General features: G+C 41.1%; 1 protein-coding gene across 2 annotated transcripts in view; it reads left to right on the top strand.

The window, feature by feature from the left end:
- Positions 1 to 509: 509 nt before the first annotated feature.
- The window catches only part of PMS1 (PMS1 homolog 1, mismatch repair system component), a 79,391-nt gene continuing 59,012 nt past the window's right edge, over positions 510 to 20,888 (top strand). The window contains exons 1-3 of one of the 2 annotated variants that reach the window (XM_059727237.1): positions 510 to 687; positions 6,606 to 6,788; positions 9,970 to 10,072. In XM_059727237.1, coding sequence (XP_059583220.1) covers positions 517 to 687; positions 6,606 to 6,788; positions 9,970 to 10,072 — 457 coding nt within the window. In that variant the 5' untranslated portion in view covers positions 510 to 516. Of the gene's footprint in view, positions 688 to 6,605; positions 6,789 to 9,969; positions 10,073 to 16,038; positions 16,131 to 20,888 lie in introns of those variants that run through there. The other variant, XM_019492125.2, reaches the window with a different exon arrangement.

The raw sequence follows: 20,888 nt of genomic DNA, 5'->3' as shown, positions 1-20,888 counted from the left end.
TCAGTATCATTAAGTCCATTTCACAGTTGGGGAAACTGAAGCACCTTGGTAGTTTTGGCATCATATAAATGCTTCATAATGGCTGGTTGCCTTCAGTTAACTACCTTACCATTTAAATATAAAGGTAAACTGGCTGAGCAGGAGTATTGTGCCATGGCTAGCCATATTGCTTATGGTACCTAAGATAGCTGGGGTATCTCTACATAGCACCAAAATGTGAACATGTTTGAACCATTTACAGACCATTTGAACATTTATAGCCCATTTTAACTCAGTGATGGATTCCTCTGAAAGGGCAGTGATATAGGGAGAAGAGGAGCAGTAGCAGTGTAGTAACATTAAATAGATTCCGATTCCAACTGAAATCAGTATTTTAGATGCACATAGCTAAGGGCAGTATTTGTTCTAGGGTTCTGAATGGGGGTCTCACTTTTCATACATGATGATTGCAGGACCAGGACTCCATGCTGTAGAAATTTCATCCTTTGTAGTATGCTCTTTAACCTTTTCTATTCCATGTCTCTCTCTAGCTGCCCTGATTCTAAAAGGTCAGGGATGAAGCAGTTGTCAGCCGAAACTGTCCGTCTCCTTTCAAGTTCTCAGGTGATTACATCAGTTGTCAGTGTAGTGAAAGAGCTGATAGAAAATTCTTTGGATGCCAATGCTACAAGTATCGATGTTAAACTGGTAAGTTTTTTGATACCAAGTTCGGCCTAAGGTAGAAAATTAGATGCAATATAATACGTTGGAATAATTCCTGGATTGTTGTGTTTCATAAGAGTTTAGTCTTGGTCTATACGTGTTATAGATATAATACATATACTACAGTATGATTAATTAGAAGTCAAATTCTGCCCATGGTCACATCCATGTACCCCAGTTAAAGTTGCTTGTAGTTATATCTGGCTATAACTGAGATAACAGTTTGAGCCAAGTGCGTTCCTAATGCTTGCTTTATCACATCATTCTTTATTAGTCTTGTTTTAGGAGATATTGGGCCATTTTAATTTCATGGTTCTCAACCAGGGTGTTGTGAGATCCTTCTACGGGTGTCACTGCCATGGCCACATCTAAGTAAAACTGTTCCATGCACCTTTGTTTCCAGAAGGGGCTTTTAGAGCTGACCTGGTCCAGGTTCACATGCCCCTTCTGGAAACTGGTGCACAGGGCAATTCCACCTGGGCGTCATGCTGTAGCAGCCTGGAGATAATATAGGTATGAGTAATTTTTGTTGCTGTTCCAATGTTGAATAAAACAAATATCAAAACCTTTGGTATTTTTCACAGAATGAAATTCTTGTCCTCTCAGCTCTAGTGAAAGCAAATATCAGATGGTATGAAGTAGACAATTGAGCACTAGGTTTAGATCAATTCTGTCTTTTAATACAATTCCAGTAAGCAAATAGATACTCCAACCCCCCATACTCATAAAAAACAATAAAGAGATGTGCTTTTTCCTGCAAAAACCTTTCATTTAATAACTTTAATTAAATGCTTTTTCACATTTTCCATGGTAAAGTAGCAGAAGCTTTTTTAGGATGGTGGTTCTTAACTGGGCTGCTACCAGATTCAGAAAAGTTATGGAGGGTACCTTGAGTCTAAAACCATTATTTTAGTCTGGAATTCTCATTTTAGTTCTGACATTTGGGCCAAACCATGCAAACACCTAAACCTCAATCTGAGACACGTGATGATCTGGTGAACTCCTCTGCTCACTTACCAACCCCACTCAAGTCGGTGAAATTTTGGAGAGTGGCCATATTTCACGTGTGCAATATGCAATCCGGACATGCAGCTGAAAATCAGAAGCATGAGTTATGTTGTTGGCCGTGTCAGAGACTATACCTCAAGTTTATGTTGACTAGGAAATTTAACTGTCTATTTCATAGATTTCATATATGTTTAAGGTCGGAAGTGACCTTAGTAGATCATTGAGTCCAACCCCTTGCCCTGGGCAGGAAAGAGCATTGGGGTCAGGTGACCCCAGCCAGGTGCTTGTCCAGTCTCCTCTTGAAGACCCTCAAGGTAGAGGAGAGCACCACCTCCCCTGGAAGCCCATTCCAGATTCTGGTAACCCTTACCTTAAAGAGGTTCTTCCTAATGTCTAATTTAAATCTGCTCTCTGTCCGTTTGTGGCCATTGTTTCTAGTAACTCTAAGGGGTGCCCTGGTAAACAGAGTATCTCCTATTCCTTGTTCTCCCCACCTGACAAATTTGTAGATGGCCACTAGATCCCCTCTCAACCTTCTCTTGTGGAGACTGAAGAGATCCAGGTTCCTCAATCTTTTCTTGTAGGGCCTTACCTCCAGGCCCCTAACTATCCGAGTAGCCCTCTTCTGGACCCTGTCAAGGTTTTCCACATCCCTCTTGAAGTACAGTGCCCAAAACTCAATACAGTATACCAGCAGCACAGAGGGAAATATCACCTCCCTGTTCGTGATGCACCTACTAATGCATGATAGAGTACGGTTAGCTTTACTGATCGCTTCATCACATTGGCAACTCATATTCATCTTGGAGTCAACTATAACTCCGAGATCCCTTTCTGCTGTTGTGCTGCTTAGGAAGTCATCTTACAGTCTGTACGTGTGTTGGCGATTCCTTCTCCCAAGGTGCAGTACCTTGAACTTATCTGTGTTAAACTGCATCCTGTTCTGCTCTGCCCACTTTTCCAACCTGTCCAATAATCATAAAAATGATCAGAATTATAAACATTTATAAAAAATTATCAGAATTCCTAGTAACATGATGTATGGCACCTCTTTTACTAAGTGTTTTTAATTAGGCATTTTACAATGGCAGCAAGCTTCTGAAGGGTGCCAATGACACCGTTAGGTAGGTAAGACTGAGTCTGATTCGTAGGAAGCTTGCTTATGACTTTTGTTCAATAAATCATGGTTGGACATTAGCATTCACCACTGACAGTTAACTTAGTATTCCCCACGCATTGTTGTTTGTAGCCAGTGATGACATGGTTTTCAGTCTCAGTTCATGAAGTTCACCAGTGGCTAAGAATCTAAATGATCAATACTGGCCAACAACACTTCTGTCTTCTCAAGTGTTACTCTGCTACCATAGGCACAGACAGCTCAGCCCTAATTTGAACAGTTTGCTCTGCAAAACAACTAAAAGTTTCATCACAGGAAGCATTTTCATTAGCAGTTGGTGGAGATGGCTCAGTTGAATCAGACAGGCAACCACTGAGAGAGAATGTGTTGCCTAGTAGTTTTTGGGTAGTGTGGTAAAGGATAATGGTCTGTTGTTTGCACAGCCACCCTTAATAATTCAATACAGTAATGCATTTTCATTCTTTTACTTGGATTTTGTGTAATAAGAATACTGTGCATTGAACATTCTTAGAGGTTTTTAAGACCCAGGTGGATAAAGCCTTAGCTGGGATGATGTAGTTGGGGACAGTCCTGTTTTGAGCAGGGCGTTGGACTAGATGACCTCCTGAGGTCCCTTTCAACCTAATTTTCTATGATTCTATGAACATACTATTTCTATTGGATGGGATTTAAAGAAGAATGACAACATAATTGAGCCCAACACCTACATTAACATTGAATAGGTTCCAAAGTGCAATAGAGATCATGAAATTTAAAATGCAAAACAAAACAGAAAATCTTGTTTTTTAACCTTTCTCTCCTCCAAAGAAAATCAGAGGCCAGATTCCTTATACAGTTGGAGTAATTCTTACATATTGCTAGGGATATACCTAAATTTCAATTTTGCAGGAACCACAAAGTCTGGGGTTGCCTGTGAAATCTGTGAACAAAAAACCTTAATAAAAATATTTTTTATTAAGTCTTCCCCACTGCCCCTCCTCCCTCTCAGGGCCTCTCCACCAATCAGTGCTGAGAGGCAGGGCCACTGCAAAATGCCAGTGAAATGCGCTCTTTGTGCCAGGACAGAGCTGCAAAAATGGCTTTGTCTTGCCGCGACTTAAGTTAGGTCCCTACTTATTGCCCTCTCTTCCAAAGGAAATGAATGAATCAGTCTTGTTGTCCTTGTTTATTGAAGAGATTGTGTTTGTTTCAGTGAGACTATTTGGTGTTAGTGAGGAATTCCAGTGTCAAGAGGAGTGGATACCTCAGATGAGGAATACAAATAAACTCTCATTACTCCAAATTTAGATAATTGTGTTTTTTTTCCCAAAGCTCTAATTTTGCGGTTCCATCTGAGTGAATAATAACATTTTCATGAAATATTTTGCATTGTTATCAGGTGAAAGTCCTGCTGGGAAAGGTTTTAGTGGATTATGCTGCCTCAGTGGGGTAGGGTCTTTTCACTTCATCTCAATACAAGGGTAAGAATGCCTCTTTGGAGAAGGTCTAGAGTATGGATTGAGCTATACAGAGGCAGGAACCTTTGAAGAAAGCAAGATGGGGAAAGCTTGAGTTGAATATTATCTTATTTTTTTCTTAATCGGATCCCAGAAGTGGTGGGTCTGTCTGCGTTCACTTTGTAGTATGATCAGACTTGTTTTTTAGAGTAGCCTGGAAAAAGCATAGTCTTGCATTCCTGTTTTGCATAATCTGATTGTAACCAAATTAGCTTCCTGGTTAGCTATCGCTGCCTTGTTTTAGCAACACTAAAGCATGCGTCCATACAATCTCAGCTAGCCTCTTGATGTGTGCTCCAGGTCACGGTTGAAACATTTCAGTATTTTGGTAAAATTGCTGTCATTCCTGGTGTTCTGTTTGTGCATAAAAAGAGAGTTTCCATCCACAGAGCTGTCAGCGTGTCACTTTTTGTGATAACACTAAAAAATGAGATTTTCTTTTTTAGTAATAGTGGAAGTTTGACTTAAAACCACAAAATACAGTAAAATCCCTGTTATCCAGCATTCTACTACCTGAAATACTCTATTAACCAGCACTGCACTACTGCCTCACTGCTGCTGCCACCGCCACCATCCACCACCCTGCGCTACCATGTGCAAGCTGCGTGCAACCACCCTGCACCACTGCCATCTCCCCCCACCCCCCACACCGCCACTGCGGTGCTGCATGGAAGTCCCCACCTTCCTCCCGCCTCTCCCCCCCAAACCAATATTTTTAGATATCTGGAATTTTTACGTAACCAGCCCCCCGGCATTCCCCACTTATTTAACAGATTTTACTGTATGATCAGTAGAAAACTAATGAAATATTAATTCAGTTAATAGAGTACAGAATTGGGACCTGGGAAATCTGGATTTTATTTGCAACTCTGATATTGATTTCCTGAATTACTTTTGCAAACTAAATCACTGGTAAGCTGAAGCAGAGAGTGGTCTCAGTCTGTAAAGAGGGAGAGTGAAAATTTAACTATCTCTAGAGGTCTAACTTGCTAATGCGTGCACAGTTGTTTGATGTTTTCCAGTGGAGGAAATACAGAAGAAGTCATAGAAATACATAGAAGTGGGGGCTATCTAATTATAAAGTTTTAACAAGTGTGTTAATGAAAATAATATACAAAATTGAATAGCTAGCATCATAGCTGATGTAGGTTGAACATGGGGAATGCTGCTTACTGTTAGGAAGCATGGGATTTACATAGTTTTATATATAATTAAACAGTAAGCACTGTCTTTAAAATTATGTGCACCAGTTTGTTTTAAAAGTGTTCAGGTTGCTACTGTTACATATCTTTAAAGAACAGAACTTGCTTGTCAGGTGCATCTAGCGAGACAGTTGGAAAGAACACACTAATGTATATTGGCTTGTTTCCCAAAGACTTAACCGGGAGAGAGCACCAGCACCCTTCATCATTATAGAAACAGGGAAGTGAGGATGTGGATTTCTATTGTGTGATGATTTATTGCATATATATTACTTAGCAAACCTGTATCTAACTCAGGGGTTAGGTTCTTAGATGTTTCATACTTCAGACTATATCTTAAGAGATGGTTTCTGAAATCTGTTCCAGCTGGATTGCATAATGTTCCTGCAGCAGCTGCTTACATGGCAAGTAACACTAGGGATATATTAAATACTTGTATAGCTGTCTTCAGTCATGGTCCTTTGGAATGAGAAAGAAAGTTTGTTTTCTGTAGGTCACTATTAATGGTTCTCTACACTGCCAGTTGTCCATGGGTCAGTCTGGGAACTGCCAGCCCAAGATGTTGTTACTAATCTGTACTGATTTTCTTTAATATTGCCACCTCACCACCATGATGTACCTACATGGGAATAGAAGAAATATGAAACCAGAATCATCTGTCTTTAGCATGTCCATCGCCGAGATTTATTTCAGTATAGAATTTATGAAGTTGTGAGTTAGAAATGTAAATAACTTTTAATGTATTTAAGTATCTAGTACTATTTGCTCAGACCTAGATACTTAAATACATTAAAAGTTATTTACATTTCTATGACTTAGATAATTAGGCTCATTCAGAACCACAAGAAGAGTATCTATAGATATCCATTTTTGCTTTTTCTATTTCTGTAGACACTTTATATAACGATGTATCCTGCAGTTTTTCTGTATGGCTATGTCAGAATTTTGCTTTGGTTGGGAACATTAGGACTGGACCCTCAACTCATTCTCTATGAATAAGCATGGGGTTCAGTAGCCAATTTTGAATTGTTTTTTGATATTACTATTATTCTCTTTTAGGAGAATTATGGGTTTGATAAGATAGAAGTGCGAGACAATGGAGATGGAATCAAAGCAGCAGATGTTCCAGTTATGGCAATTAAGCACTATACCTCAAAGATAAGTTGCCCTGAGGATCTTGAACACTTGACAACATATGGCTTCCGTGGGGAAGCCTTAGGATCAGTTTGCTGCATATCTGAGGTGAGAGGTGGATGGTATAATGCATTAAACTTTTTCTGCCAGTAACACCTGCAAAATTTAAATGCAGAGACTTAACATTGTGCCCTCATCTTCTTGGTAATGTGCTTGCTTTTGTTTGTTTTGTTTGTTTTAAACAGCATATTTTGACATTTTGTTTTTTCTGTTGTTTCTCTCTTCCCTTATAGCAATGTTGCAGGCCTTGGAAAAATCACTGATCTTACATTTAATTTAGAGCCACCTACTGGCTTCTTGGGCCAGTTTGGTAGCTTTTTGGCACTGCAGTTCATTCTCTCAGTTGGAGTTGGCAAGAGATGCCATCCTTGTAGTGTTTCTTTATCCTTTTGGTTCTAAGATATGGATATGTAATGCTTCAAAATTTTCTCACATCTCAGCCATCAGTGGTCTTTCTACTTATGTCAATGAAAAACAGTACCCATTCTGACTGAGATTTAATACCTGATATAAGCTCAATTTGAACATGTCTGAACATGAAAGAAGAGGTGGTGTTGCCAGAATTGCAGAACTATTGACTAGTGTAATTACAGTTTTCACTGAAAGGTCTGCTTTCCAACAAGGTGTGATCTGCATTTTGGGGTCCTCCTGGACTCCTTGTTGTTTCTTGTACTCAAATGACTACAGCTGCAGATAAACCCTTTTCCAGCTTTAAGAAGCCATGAGACTGCACCCTGTCCTGTCAGACTCTGACTTGGCTACATGCTGATCCACAAGTTTAACATTGCTTTGTTATCTGGGACTGAAATAGTTGACCATAAAAAAAGTCTGGTTCAAAACACAGCTTTTATTTTTTGTACTTGTGTAAACCATTAAGAGTGCATCATCCCATTGGTGACCTATGCTTTGAATTTCTTTCTGAATATTAAGTCAAACTCAAGCTTTCCTTCACTTCTTTCAAAGCCCTGCATGGACTAGGCCAAAGCTTCCTACAGGAAGATCATGATAGTTACTGTCCTTTGGAAAAGTGGACTCTCAGCTACAGGAATTGTGTTAAAAGGTGGAACTGCATGATCATTCCAACCCAGGTAGCCAGCCTTCCCTGCCACACACTTACATTTTCATTGATCTGCTTCTGCATATTGGCATAAGCTTCTATATGGATCCTAGAGAGAAGACCAGCAGGCTTTCCCTGTGCCTGAAAGTTTGTAAAGAACAGTTTTTCCAACTATTCAGTTAGTCTAATAAAAGAGATCACATTTACCCAAATAACCTTTTCTACAAATTTCACAGGCAGCTTCTGTGTAGCATGTGGCAGATCATAGAGGGAGTAGCGTGTACAGTGACAGATAGGACAGGCAGCAGAAAGCAGAGCACCAGATTGGGCAGGGAAGGGGATCCGAGTGGCATACAGGAGGAATAGGGGACATCCTTTTTGGCACACTTGCCAAAAAAGGTTGCACTAATTCATATACACTAAGCTGAGTTGGGTCCAGAATTTTTGTGGAAGATTCCCAAGGAAAAGGGATTCAGAAAATGTTGCTGTCTCAGTAGGCAGTTATATTCTGTATGGGTGATGCTAAGCCAATGTTTAGCTTGCAGGTAAAGCTAGTGGTGCAGGGACAGTAGATTGCTGGACGAGTTCTCCTCAAATGTGCAAACCAAGGTCCCATCTGTTTTGAACATTTAAAATCCCATTTATATTTCATATGAGAGGGGAGTTGGTTTTAGTGGATTAACTACTTCTGTCAGTAGTTATGTCAGTAACTAATCTTAGTCATTATATTAAATACTTCTGGTGATACTATTTGTACTCTGCTTACATTAATTGCCCACTGTAGTTTCAATTGATATACTTTATTTCCTGCCTGAATTGGTGTGTAGTCTTCCTGTTTCCTCTTAAATAGCTTGTTTTTTCTCTGTAGAGGTATGGCTTTACTCAGAATGATTTTTCTGTTATGTTAATGTGAACCTATAAAGAGCTTGGAGAATTTTTTTTAACTGTCTATAATAGTGCTCAGCCCCTGACTTTCAAGGCAAATCCAGCCTGCTGAGCCATAGTATCTGTCCTGCCAGACTCCTCATGGGTTGCACATTTTGGCAGTGGGGAATCAATGGGAATTGGCACTGCTACCCTTGCCCTGCTGCCAAATTCCCAACTCCTGTGCAGCTGGATCAGGAATGAGCCATGTCCTCTTCCCCCTACATGGCCAGATCAGGCCCGGGCCTCCCCTTTGTGTGGCCAGATTGGGCCCCATAGTACCTGCCAGATCCACCAGCTGGATCCAGACCACAGATGGAGAAGGCACTGCATATCCAGACTATGGGACAAAAAAGTTGAGTACCACTGATCAGTGGTTCTCAACCCATTTATACTTGAGGCACCTCTCACTGGACTCAAGGCACCTTCTGTACATTTTGTGAATTGAGTGGCACCCAATTCACAACACTTATTTATTACAATCCTTACCTCCTTACACAGGGGCTGGGCAGTAGGCGTAGGGATTGTCCAGGCAGAGATGAGCCTTAACCTGGTTTATCTGCTTATGTCCTCATTGTACCATTCAAGGGATCTGTCGGTAGCCCAGAGTGCCTGGCATCCTGGTTGAGAATCACTGGTCTCAGTGGAAGATGAAAGTTATCATCAGAACTTGAAGTTGATTTATAATTCCAGGTTTATTGAATTGTTGGATGTACTCTTGATTTTGTATGATAGAGCTTTGAATATCACCCAACTGCTTACGAAACACACTACCACTGAGCAATAGTGGCTATAGAAGATAAGATACTGTACTGTACTTTTTGATGGAAGCCATTGCATTCTGAAATTTCTTATGAAGAAACATTTAAGTAATCTTGTGATTAATATTTTGTGACTTCTCCCATGAAGTAAAGAAATTGGAAAATCTTCTGTTTTGTTGATTAAATAAACTGACTTTGAAAAGTAACTTTAGAAATACTGTATGAAAGGGCTACACTTCATGGAGTGGTACTTGTGCTTAAGAGAAAGAAGACATTTTTAATCACAGGGTAGAATAATTGATAAGGATGAATGTCCATGGAATAAATGTAAAAACATTTGACACAACTATATACAGGTTTTCTTATTAATAACTTGTACATTGAGTTATAACTTAATGCTGAGAATCATATCAAAGCAGATCTAAAGTCTTTAAACCATTATGGACTTTAGAGATTACTGATTAACTTGAAGTTCTTTTATTTTTAGGTTGTGATCACAACAAAGACCTCTGTAGATGACTTTAGCACTCAGTATTTTTTGGATAGCAGTGGGCATGTAGCTTCTCAAAAGCCTTCTCATCTTGGTCAAGGTAAGTTATGATTATTGCAGTATTGTTTATTTCTTCTTAAAATAATTTGGTCAGATTTGGATACTTTAACCTCTTCTTTTCCTATTTTGATGCCCATTTTGGCACCCAAAAATTAGTCAACCAGTTAGATATCTCTGCTAAAGAGAAATCAAAGTAAAATGCATGTAGTTAACCTGATTTCAGTTGATAATTTCAAAAAGCCTCATATCTCTTCTTCCTATGCAAAACCAATGGGGAGTTGAACTTGAAACTTAACTTGGAAAGGTTCTGTCAAGTTCCATGAGCTGAAAAGCATTTTACCCAGCATTTTTATACAGTTTACTACCCTCACTCAACCTTTCACATTAAAACATTAATGCAAGCTCTTTTCTGCCAGGGATGGTGGATAAAATTTTCTAACATGCGTAAGTGAGCCTGATTCTTAAAAGTCCCATTTTCCAAAAGGAAATTTGGTTATTACTTACTGTCTCTCTTTTGGAAATGGGTCTTAGAATTCAGCTACCTCAAGAAGCCTGTACTGCTGACTTGTTGAAGCACTTAAGGATATTTTCTGAGTTGCTCTGTGGATGCTACCTCCTGACCTGGAAGTACTGTAGCTGTGTTTGTGCCATGCTAACACTACTTACAGTTTGGAAGGCCACGTATGTGGCATATTTTGTGTATGTCACTGCCTCACAGGGTAAGTTTAGTAATAGAGACATATCCTTGGGCACTTTTGAGAATTCTTTTTGTGCAAAGTACCCAGCACCCTTTTGAAACCAAGTGCTTTGTTGGGATCTGAGCAAATTATTATACTCAGTCTGGCTGAGATTTTGTTCTGTCTCAAACTGGTTTAGGACTTACTAATGGAGATCAGAATTTCAGCCTGATATCAAACACAAATTACTCTTTAACATTTTCTTGGTTTCCATCTCTGACAGTAGTTTCAGTCTTTTAAGAGCTTTTTCATCAAGTTTTGTCTACATTACAAAGTTCTGCCAGTGTAACTATGTCAGCTAGAGCAACCTACCTGCTAGTGGCAAAGCACTGTAGCTGACAGTTCTGTAGAAACCCCCTCTCAGTATGGGCATAGCCCCATAGCAGAAGGATGCAGAGCTTCTGTCAATTTAAGGAGCTGGCCTACCTCTAGCAGCAGAGATGCCAGCAGGGATGTATCTTCATCAGGGGGCTTAGCTACATAGCCCTGTCACCGTAGTTATAGCAGTAGCATCCCCATTAGTGTACTGTAGCCATATGATGTGGATACAACTTATTTACACTGGTGTAATGTATTGGTTTGTACACTAGAATAACTAATATTCATATCTGGAGCAGACATGTGATTGACTCACTGGTTATAGCTGCATGCAGTAGTTGCTTTTTCAGTGCTTTGCCACCAGCTGGTAGGTTGCCTATAATAGGCTGCTTCCTTGAGTGAAGGGTTACCCGATTGTGAAATCCATCATAGCTGTACACACATAGCTCATGTACTGGTGTTAACTAGCCCTGGTATACAGTTGCTCATGACTTTCTGAGTCACAAGTAACTTTATTCCATAGTGGAGTGACTTGCTCTTGTGTAAACACCAGCATAAAGGCAGAATCCACTGGTTTAAATGTCTTGTGTGTCTGTACTTAGTCTTGTGAAGACATAGTTCACTAGCTTTTGTAGAGACAGTAAAAGAGTGGGACAGAGATTGTATGCAAGCCATCAAGGAGCTAGGTTTCTGCTTTGGTCTCTAACGTCAGCAATGATTCCCAGCCAGGATTTCATGGCACCCTGAGGTACCGCAACAATCTCTTAAGGTTGCTGTGGGGTACTGCTCAATATTTGCACTGTTTGATGTGCAAACACCTATTTACATATGATAGACAACCCCACAGATTTAAAATAGGAATTCCTACTGTCAAAAACCTTCTGACCTGTTGTGCTTTTTCTATGTCCTTTTGCAACAGAAGAATTGTTCTGTTATTTTTCTATAGTCAAAAAAGGAGTGGAAGCTAAGAGCTGGCATTTTCAGAGGGGTGCCTTCGGTTTAAGAAGGCTGAGAATTGCTGGACTAAGGCCGAGTTGCTCTCTCTTACCTAGTACAGGTGCGGGCAAAATATCCGGCTCCCCAGGCCCTTTCATCCAGCCTGTGATACCCACCAACTAATTGTACCCCGCCCAGTCCTTCTGCCCATGAGGGTGAGAGTGAGGCGCCCACATATACACACCCACCAACATACCCTATTGCGCCTTGCTCCCATGTTCATGGGCAGATGGCCCTGGCCCAGCTAGCACACAGCTTCCAGGCGAGGCTGCTGCTGCCATGGCTGCAGCTGCCAGGGGACTTACTTGGCTTCCCTGCATCCGACTCGCTCCAGGCAGCAGGTAGGGAAGCGGCAGGGACAGGAGCACAGAGCATGGGGCTGGGGCTGGTGGTACTGCGGAACCTGCACCCAAGGGGGTGATGGCAGCACAGGGCTCAGGTGGGTAGGGCATGTGTGTGAGAGAGGATGGAGGGTGCGGAGACCCCCCCTACACTATCCCATAACGTGCAGCCCCTGTCAACAGCAGGAGCAGCAGCAGGCAGGGGTGTTCAGGGTGCTTGTGCCCAGTACAGGCACTGCTGCTTGGCAGCATGTGGCTCTGGCCAGCGCTTGCACATCATGGCGAGGAGCATAGCCCTTGTGGGGAAGCAGGGTCTAGGGCTCTTTCCAGCGGAGTCCCAGGACCTGCGCAGCAGGGGGCGGGGAAGGCAGCTGGCTTCAGTGTTCAGCTTCCCCTGGTGGCGCGCAAGTGCAGTAGTTGGACACGTGCAGCAAGGAGCCCCGGCAATAAAGGCTGGCTGGCTGGGCTGCACTTCTCACCATAATGTTCAGTGCTGGCTGGAGCACCGTGCCACTGGGCTACAACACCTGCTCTGGGTACAAGTGTCCCTCCCTGCTGCTGCTGCTGGTGGGGGCTACGTGCCAAAGGGAGAATGTGTGGGGGGGGGACCATACCCCCACCCTCTCTCACCCCACAAATGCCACACACCCACACCCTGTCCCTGCAACCCCCCCACATACACTTCCAACACACCGTTCCTCATATCCCACTATGCACGCGTGCACTCACTCACTCACTCACTCACTCACTCACTCACTCACTCACTCACTCACTCACTCACTCACAGGTCCTAGCAGAAGTTAGATCAGTGTGGCACCTGGCTGCATGAGCTTCTGTAGGTACTAGCCACAGATTTGTGGAAAGGAGGAGTTTAGAATAGAGAACAATTTAAATACAATGAAAAAGACGGGGGAAGGGAATTCTGTGCAAAGCAAAAGGTTGTTTGAAAAGCGCAATGAGGATAAACAACCAAAGCAGTTAACACACTGAGGAATCTTTGATCTGATCATTTATATTTGGCTATGTGTTATATGACTGTCTTACCTAGGACTGATAATTGTGTGTGTGTGTGTGTGTGTGTGTGTGTGTGTATATATATATATATATATATATATATATATATATATATATATATATATATATATATATAAAAAAATATAAGAGATGTATTACTAATATTATTCATATTTATCCAGACTCATGTTATTCATTCTTTAGTGCTGAAGTTTCAAGTTTTAAGGTCGTGAACATCTGTTGCTCAGCAGACTGCCAACGCTGGTGTCAAAAAGGGATATTGGTACAGATAAAGGACATCACTACTATCTTGTGGTTTAGGCTTTTTTTAATAAATTGTACAGTATAACCTTGTAAATCTGGAATTATCAAAAATCTGGCATTTTTTAAAACTATACTCCATCGGGGAGTAGCGGCAGCCAGTCTTGGAGAAGCGGAGGGAGAAGCTTGCACACGGCGGCTGCTGCCATGGTCCACCACCTGTGCTGCTGCTCTGCATGTGGTCACTGCTCCAGGACCAGTCGCTGCTCCAGTTTCAAAAATCTGGAATTTTCAGATTTCTGGCAGGTGCTCGGTCCCAAGCATGCCAGATTCATTAGGTTATACTGTAGTATGAAAATCTTGCTACAAAGCTGCTTTCTTCTTAATTTGAGAAACAAAGGTAGATTGATTTAATATAGTGATTAATAAGAAACTTTGATTTAAATTTATTTATGTTAATCTCGTTTAGTATCTGCGCTCTGTCATAAAGAGCAGTTGCTTCTCGTTGGTTAGAAACCATTAGGATATGTTGACTTGCCACTTAAAGTGACTTTAATTTCAGTGTTTTACGTTTTTAAAATTTTTTTATGATAGAAAATAATGAATGAATTATTTACTAACTAATTAATAGTTTTACTTGTAATTTGTGTCCAGCCGCTTTAGAATAGATATTGAAATTCAATCAAAAAAGCAGAAATCCAAATATGTATTTTTAAAGTTTTATTTAACTACATGTGAAGGACACAGGAACAACATATATCAAATGTGTGTTGTTTTTATGACAGTTTGATTCACTATTTATTTAATAAGATATTGTCTGTAGTTAGCAAACTAAACTGATTGTGTCTTATCTAGGGTGGATTTGATTTAAAGCAAATCAATTTAAATCACTGGTCGGGAAGCATCTACTTTAATCATTGTTTTCTACAAAAAGTGTATTCTTATTGTTTGATATCCTCTATTCGTTTAATTTCTTGAAACTTTGCGCTTTTAGAGAGAGGTAAGGGCTTGACTGTCTATACAAACTTGCAGAGACAAGAGGGCTGATGGGTAGGTAGTCAGGTCTGTTATCTCTCATCGCCATATACTGGTGTTAACAAGGATGTTATGTCTAGGGACACAAATCCACAGATTGAGAACTGAAACTAAGCATCACAAAGATGCTTAATGGGATCTTCTATCCTGAGCACTGAGTCCCATTGGATAGTATGGTTTTCTTTAATCTTTACTAATCTATAGAAGAGCCTCTGGGAACCCCATAAGATTGGGTCCCTAATATAGCCCATGGCCTGTTGTGATCTATTTATAAAACTTTTCTAAAAGGTTACATGAATATATTGTCTCAAATAATATATAATTAGAAATTATAATCCCTGTTCCATGATGGTATCTTTGAGCTTTGACATATTTTAAATTAAAACTATCTTTATATAGGTGTTTTTTAAAAGTATTTTAACAAAAAAAAAAAGAAAAAACCAAAATACAATTAAGTAAAAAAGTCTGATTTAAATTTTAAAAAATCCAATTTTTTTAATTTAAACCACTCTGGTCTTATCACTATACCGTTCCAGTATTTTAGAATTAGTGATCTCTGCTTCTTAAACCTAATTTCAACTCTTAGATTTCTTAACTTTGAAGGATCTAGCTAGAAGGGCAGCTAAACTGAAAGAAAACATGAATTCTGCTTCAGCAAATCAGGCTACATTGTTGAAAGCAGGTTTATCACTTCAATAGGCTCTGGTTTCAGGAGTTTAATCATTGACTTTCTTCTGTTATAGGGTTTGACTTTCTTTAAAACTTCAGCAGCAAGTATACTTGAATATTATATTAAATTGAAATGATTGTAATAGGATTATAATGAATCTAACTCTATTTTGAGTTTTGGCTCTGGTTTTCAGAGCATTAAGTACCCACAACTGCAACTGAAATCCGAAGAGTGGTAGTTGCTCAGTTCTGAAACTCAGGCCCTGAGTAACTCAAGATGAAAATCCAAACTGTGGACACTTGCAGGTTGGGATCTTTATTTACCTGTGATTCTCCTCTCGGTGAAATATGGGATGATAATACTTAACCATCTTTGGAGGGGGAAAAGAAGTGTTGCTTAAAAAACTCACTTGAAAGGGAAAGTAACTCTGTGTGTAAGACTAGGCTTGATTGCCTGAGGCCCCTTTCCTAACCATGGCAAAATTATCAAGAAAATTGAGCATACGGATCATAGAAATTTCTGAATTTCCAAACACAACTTTTCTGCATTTGTATACTCAGTTGTTTTCTCGCTGGGTAATATCCTCATGGGTAGCATAATTTCTAAATCTAAAAATTTTGCAAAATTTCAGGACTATAGAGATCTGATATAGGCACCAGTGTTTGGCTGAGGGAATATGTGCCTGTGATTTAACGGTGGTGAATCTAATCTCCGGAAGCAGAGAAGGTATGGTCACAAGCTAGGTTTTTTTCTGTTTGAAAAGTAGTGCAAGACCTACACACATAAATGATGTGATGTATTAAAGGTAGCATTCTGTTAGTCTCTCTCTCTCTCTCTCTCTCTCTTTGTTTTGTATTTGTACTAGACCTTTGCTCTTTCTTTATACAAGAGTATCGCACTCTTCCTGGGCTGGATCCAAACCACAGGAGCTCTTCTTGGGAAAGATCTGTGGATCTGTGTTCAGGCAGCAGGCTGGGTCCAGCAATATACAGCTGCACAGAGCTGTATTCTGGCAGCACAGAGCTGGGGGAATGCAGCATTGAGGAGCCAGGACCGTGCAGGAACACAGAAATCTGCCTGTACAGTGGCACAGAGTTTGCGTGCACTAGTGCAGAACCATGTTCAGCTAGAGCTTTGTGCTTCTGCAAGCCACTGGCTCCTTGCCAGCACATGTTCCCATGCTGCCCTGCATGTCACTGTACACCCCAACTCTGCGGATCAGCTTGAGTTCTGCGCTGCCACCCGGATGCAGTTCTGTGCAACCGCACACTCCTGGCTCCATGCAACTGCTCAGTCATGCAGAGCTCTAGCTAGTTCTCAGTGCTAGGGACATGCAGAAGTGCAGAGCCAAGAGCATGTGCTTCTGGTAGCCTACCAGACTACCAGAGGGCCTGATGCAATGGTTCTGTGGGCCAGATCCAGACTGCGGGCGATATGTTTGCCCTGTTATACAGGATAGATAATCTTTCAGATTGGTTCTAGCACAAGCTACATTGTGTTTGTTTCCTGGTCCTGTCCAGTGTCACCTTAGATCAATTTTTTAAACTAATTTGAACTTTTAATTTTTTGTACCTATTTTTATATATTTCCATCAAATAATTATAGACATGTACAGAGAACCTAAGTCTCCTTTTTCTTTTGTCTGGTTATTTTCTATATCACGGGTAGGCAATCTTTTCCACCTATGGGGAAAGTGACCCATCTGGGGTCTGGAGTGGGTAGGCTGGTGCTAGGAGTCAGCTGCTGTTGTCACTCATCTCTGTAGTGACCTGGGGACAGGTGTCCAGAGCTGGAGCAGATCTGGCCCCTGACCTATAACCATGTTTATAGTGAGACAAGAATATATGTATTGCACTCTGTGTAATGCAGTTATAGAGCAAAAAACATTTAAATATCTCTGATATTTTTAGTGCTATAAAATATCTCTCGTGCTGTGTTCTTATTACCTGTACTTTACATTAGATTTCTTTTTTGGAAAGTAATTTAAGCTAAATTAAGTTACAGTCATTTTAATTTTGCGTAAGAGGATCTACATGGGAATTAGAAGTGATTTCATTTGATGAACTATTGCTGCCTTGAAAAAACACTTGTAGAACAATTGGATGCCTGCATTTGTAATGAGCCAGATTTCTAGTGTTGAAGCTCCAAATCCCACATTTCCAAGATAATCTAGAAGTTAGTGAATGTTAATTGTATTTGTAAACTTTGTAAAAATGCAAACATGAGCAGATTGTTTTATGTCATACTGGAATTAAGATGCTTCCTTATCATCTGCCTCTTGCCAAAAGACAGGTGATTGGAATTTCCCTGAGAAATTCCCTAAGTCTAAAATTAAGTTGAATCTTGTATACTAAAGATACATTGCAAAAAGAAGCTGACATCTCTGTAATAAAAACTTCAACACCTAATATATGAGGAAATTATTGGCAATGAATTTCCTTACTTCTCTGTGGCTTTAAATTTTCAGAAGTGAGCACGTGCCTATTAGGAATGGTGGAAAGAATGGCATGGCAGTGACAAAAAAAGATGGTAGGGGTGATGTGGGAAGGTGGCCTTAAAAGGAAACCAGTTGCTTCTAAGGACCTTGTCACATGGGACACTTAACATTTTATTTAGATTGTAGTAAGGATTACCGTGCTGTATTAAAATTAAGAACATGTTCTGTCACATGGTAACATTTACTGCAGGAATGGGCAAAATACAACCGGAGAGACTTTGTCTGGCCCACAGCAGGTCCCTTGGTCCCACCTGGCCCAGCCATGGTCTGGCCTGTGGTGTGTCCCAATGCCCTTTGGGCACATGGCGGGGTTGGTGCAACTCCACAGCTGGACCACCTGGTGGCTGCAGCAAGAAGGCCTGACAGCAGTGAAGGGGAGGGCAGCTTTTCCCTCACACCAAGCAGCAGCTTCTGCCCAGCCACTGCTGCTGCTCAGCACAGATGGGAAGTCCAGAGCAGGCGTGGGACGGGCCAGGGCCAGGGCTGTGTATGCAGGTTCTGGCTGGTCTGCTCTGGCTGGGGCAAGTCCAGGGCAGGTGCATAGCAAGCTGGGGTCAGGGCTAGGTCTGCACACTGTTGGCAGTAGTGGGAAGGAGCCACAAGGCATATGGGCTCCAGGCTGTTGTGGGGCAGGGGCGGAGGAGGGAAAGAAATGCTGCTAACCAGCCCACCTATGTAGCCCATGGGCTCAAATAATTGCCCGCTTCTGGGTTACTGCAGTCTCACCTTGTTTTGGCTTGAACTCAGCTGTGTTGATTGTTAGTCTTGTACCAGCTCTGGTGCAGTCCTGGGGCTAGGATAGACAACCAGTTGATTGTCAGCTTCAGCCACTGCACTGCACTAGAGTCTTGAACCAGCTCCAGTGCATTCCCAGCCCTGAAACCAACAGTTCCTAATGCTTTTCCTCCAGCCCCACTGAAAAGCATAAAATTAAGTTGAATCTGGTACAAAAAGATACATGCCAAAAAGAAGCTGAACTCTGTAATAAAAACAGACCACAATTTTTGGGGGGGTTCCTCTTTTTCCAGGCTGCAACTGATACATGGACATGTTACGGCATTTATTAGCATCCCAAATAAATCAGAAAAATGAGTCATATAATGAGAGATCCTACTTATAAGTTATAATTTGTTTGTACCTCCTTCAATTTTCACCTTTCCTGCATTAGGGCCTGATCCTATTTTAACTAACTTAATCACAATTTTTTTTTTTTTTAAATCTAGTTGAGTCAGATCAGGCATATTAGACCACAGATGTGTTGCACATTGTCACGAGAGTGTTTATTTTTCAATGTGAGGGGAAAGATGGCTCTTGGGAAGATCAATAAACAAAAAGTAATTTTTCTAGCAGTAAATCTGCATCCTGGACCTCCTTTTCTATGTTTGGGTATAGTTCCCATGTCTGAAATATGACATTGTAGCTTTGACTTCCTTATTTAACAACTTGTTTTTAAAATGATTGCCAGTGTCTATCCAACTCGGGGGGCATGAGAGATATTGCTCACAGAACCCTATCATTCAGCTCCTGGTGCTGACCTTGGGTCTTGGAGTTGACCCACACCATGTGGCATGTGCAGGTCCTGGGGTCCACACTGCACACTCCAGCCAGCTTGGAACTTTCATGTACATCGCTCCTGCCTAAACCAGCCCAGGACCCGCCCCATATGCAGCACCCACTCTGGACAGTGCAGGGCAGGTGCCACATGCAGCACAGGTCCCGAACTAGCTGGGGTGTGCAGCACAGGTCCTGAATCAGTAGGAATGGGTGCTGCATGCACTAGATTCAGCATGTGGCAGGGCAGGACCATGGGCCTAATCCAGCTACACAGCTGGCCTTGTGCCATTCATCTGGCCTCTGGACTGGCCCTGTGCCACTCTTCTGACCTATAAGGCCAGAGGAGTTTGACATCTCTGGTCTAATGTACTGTTTCTTGACTTGACTCACATCATCTCCTAGTCTTCCTTCTACTTCTTTCTCCTTGAGTGCATTCAGAAATCTTCTGCTAAGATTTTGTTTCTTGTCTGCCTTTTTGACTCATTACTTTGACTTCAAATTTCTCCATTTTTCTTCATCCTGTAAGTACCAAAGTGTTACTTGGGTACTTTAAAGGCTGAATAACAGCTCTGAACAATGATAACATTTCTAGCATTATGTCCATTATTAAACTGAGAACATGTCATTACCTTAAGGAAAGATGGATCTTGGATGGTATAAATACCAAGTGGTTGTTTCTCTGATTCATTTCTCCAAGCTGATGAATCTGAAATAAAGGATATAAAATATTTTAATAGCCCTTTAAAATGTAGACCTGTCCTGAACTCAGACAAAATGTTTGATAGCTTTAGGACCAAATTAATGTTTTTATGTGGGAGGTGGAGAATTTGATATACCACATGAGCTGGTTGCTAGAGGCAACATGCCTGTAGGACCAAGAGAATCCTGTGAGCTTCCCTGACATGATGGGTAGTATGTATTTGTTAGAAGTTCTTGTGGTACACTTGTACAAAAGTAGAGTCTGCTCTCTCCTTATAGTTAAGATTAGAGGTAAAGTGTAGAGGTGGCTACTCTCCCAGATAAAACCAGGCATGTACTACAGTTTGAGGAATTCTAATGATCTAGCAGCACTAGCTGTTATATTCTTGTTACCTCCTTCAGGGAAATTGCAGGAGAGGAAAGAAGCTATTTCTTGTTCCTTACCATGCTAGAATACATTTGTTGAAGCAGTCAGTGCATCTGCACATGCAAATAATGTAACTGAATAAACTCCAGCACAATTTGAGCTGGAGTAATCTAATCCCGATGTCACGGTGTACAGGCGCATTTAAGCGCAGTCATTTACTCTACTGTCTACTCTATAGTACCTGCGTCTGATGGGACTATCCTACACTGGAGTAAATTAATCTATTGTGCCCTAATCATGTCACATGTATAGACAGTGATGTTTTACCATGCAGTAAATTAGTCTACTGTGCAGTAAAGCATATGTG

The sequence above is a fragment of the Alligator mississippiensis genome, chromosome 4 (genome assembly GCF_030867095.1).
Source record: "Alligator mississippiensis isolate rAllMis1 chromosome 4, rAllMis1, whole genome shotgun sequence".
Lineage (NCBI taxonomy): Eukaryota > Metazoa > Chordata > Crocodylia > Alligatoridae > Alligator > Alligator mississippiensis.
Note: the sequence above shows the minus strand (reverse complement) of the source record. Positions and strands in the feature narration are given on the sequence as shown.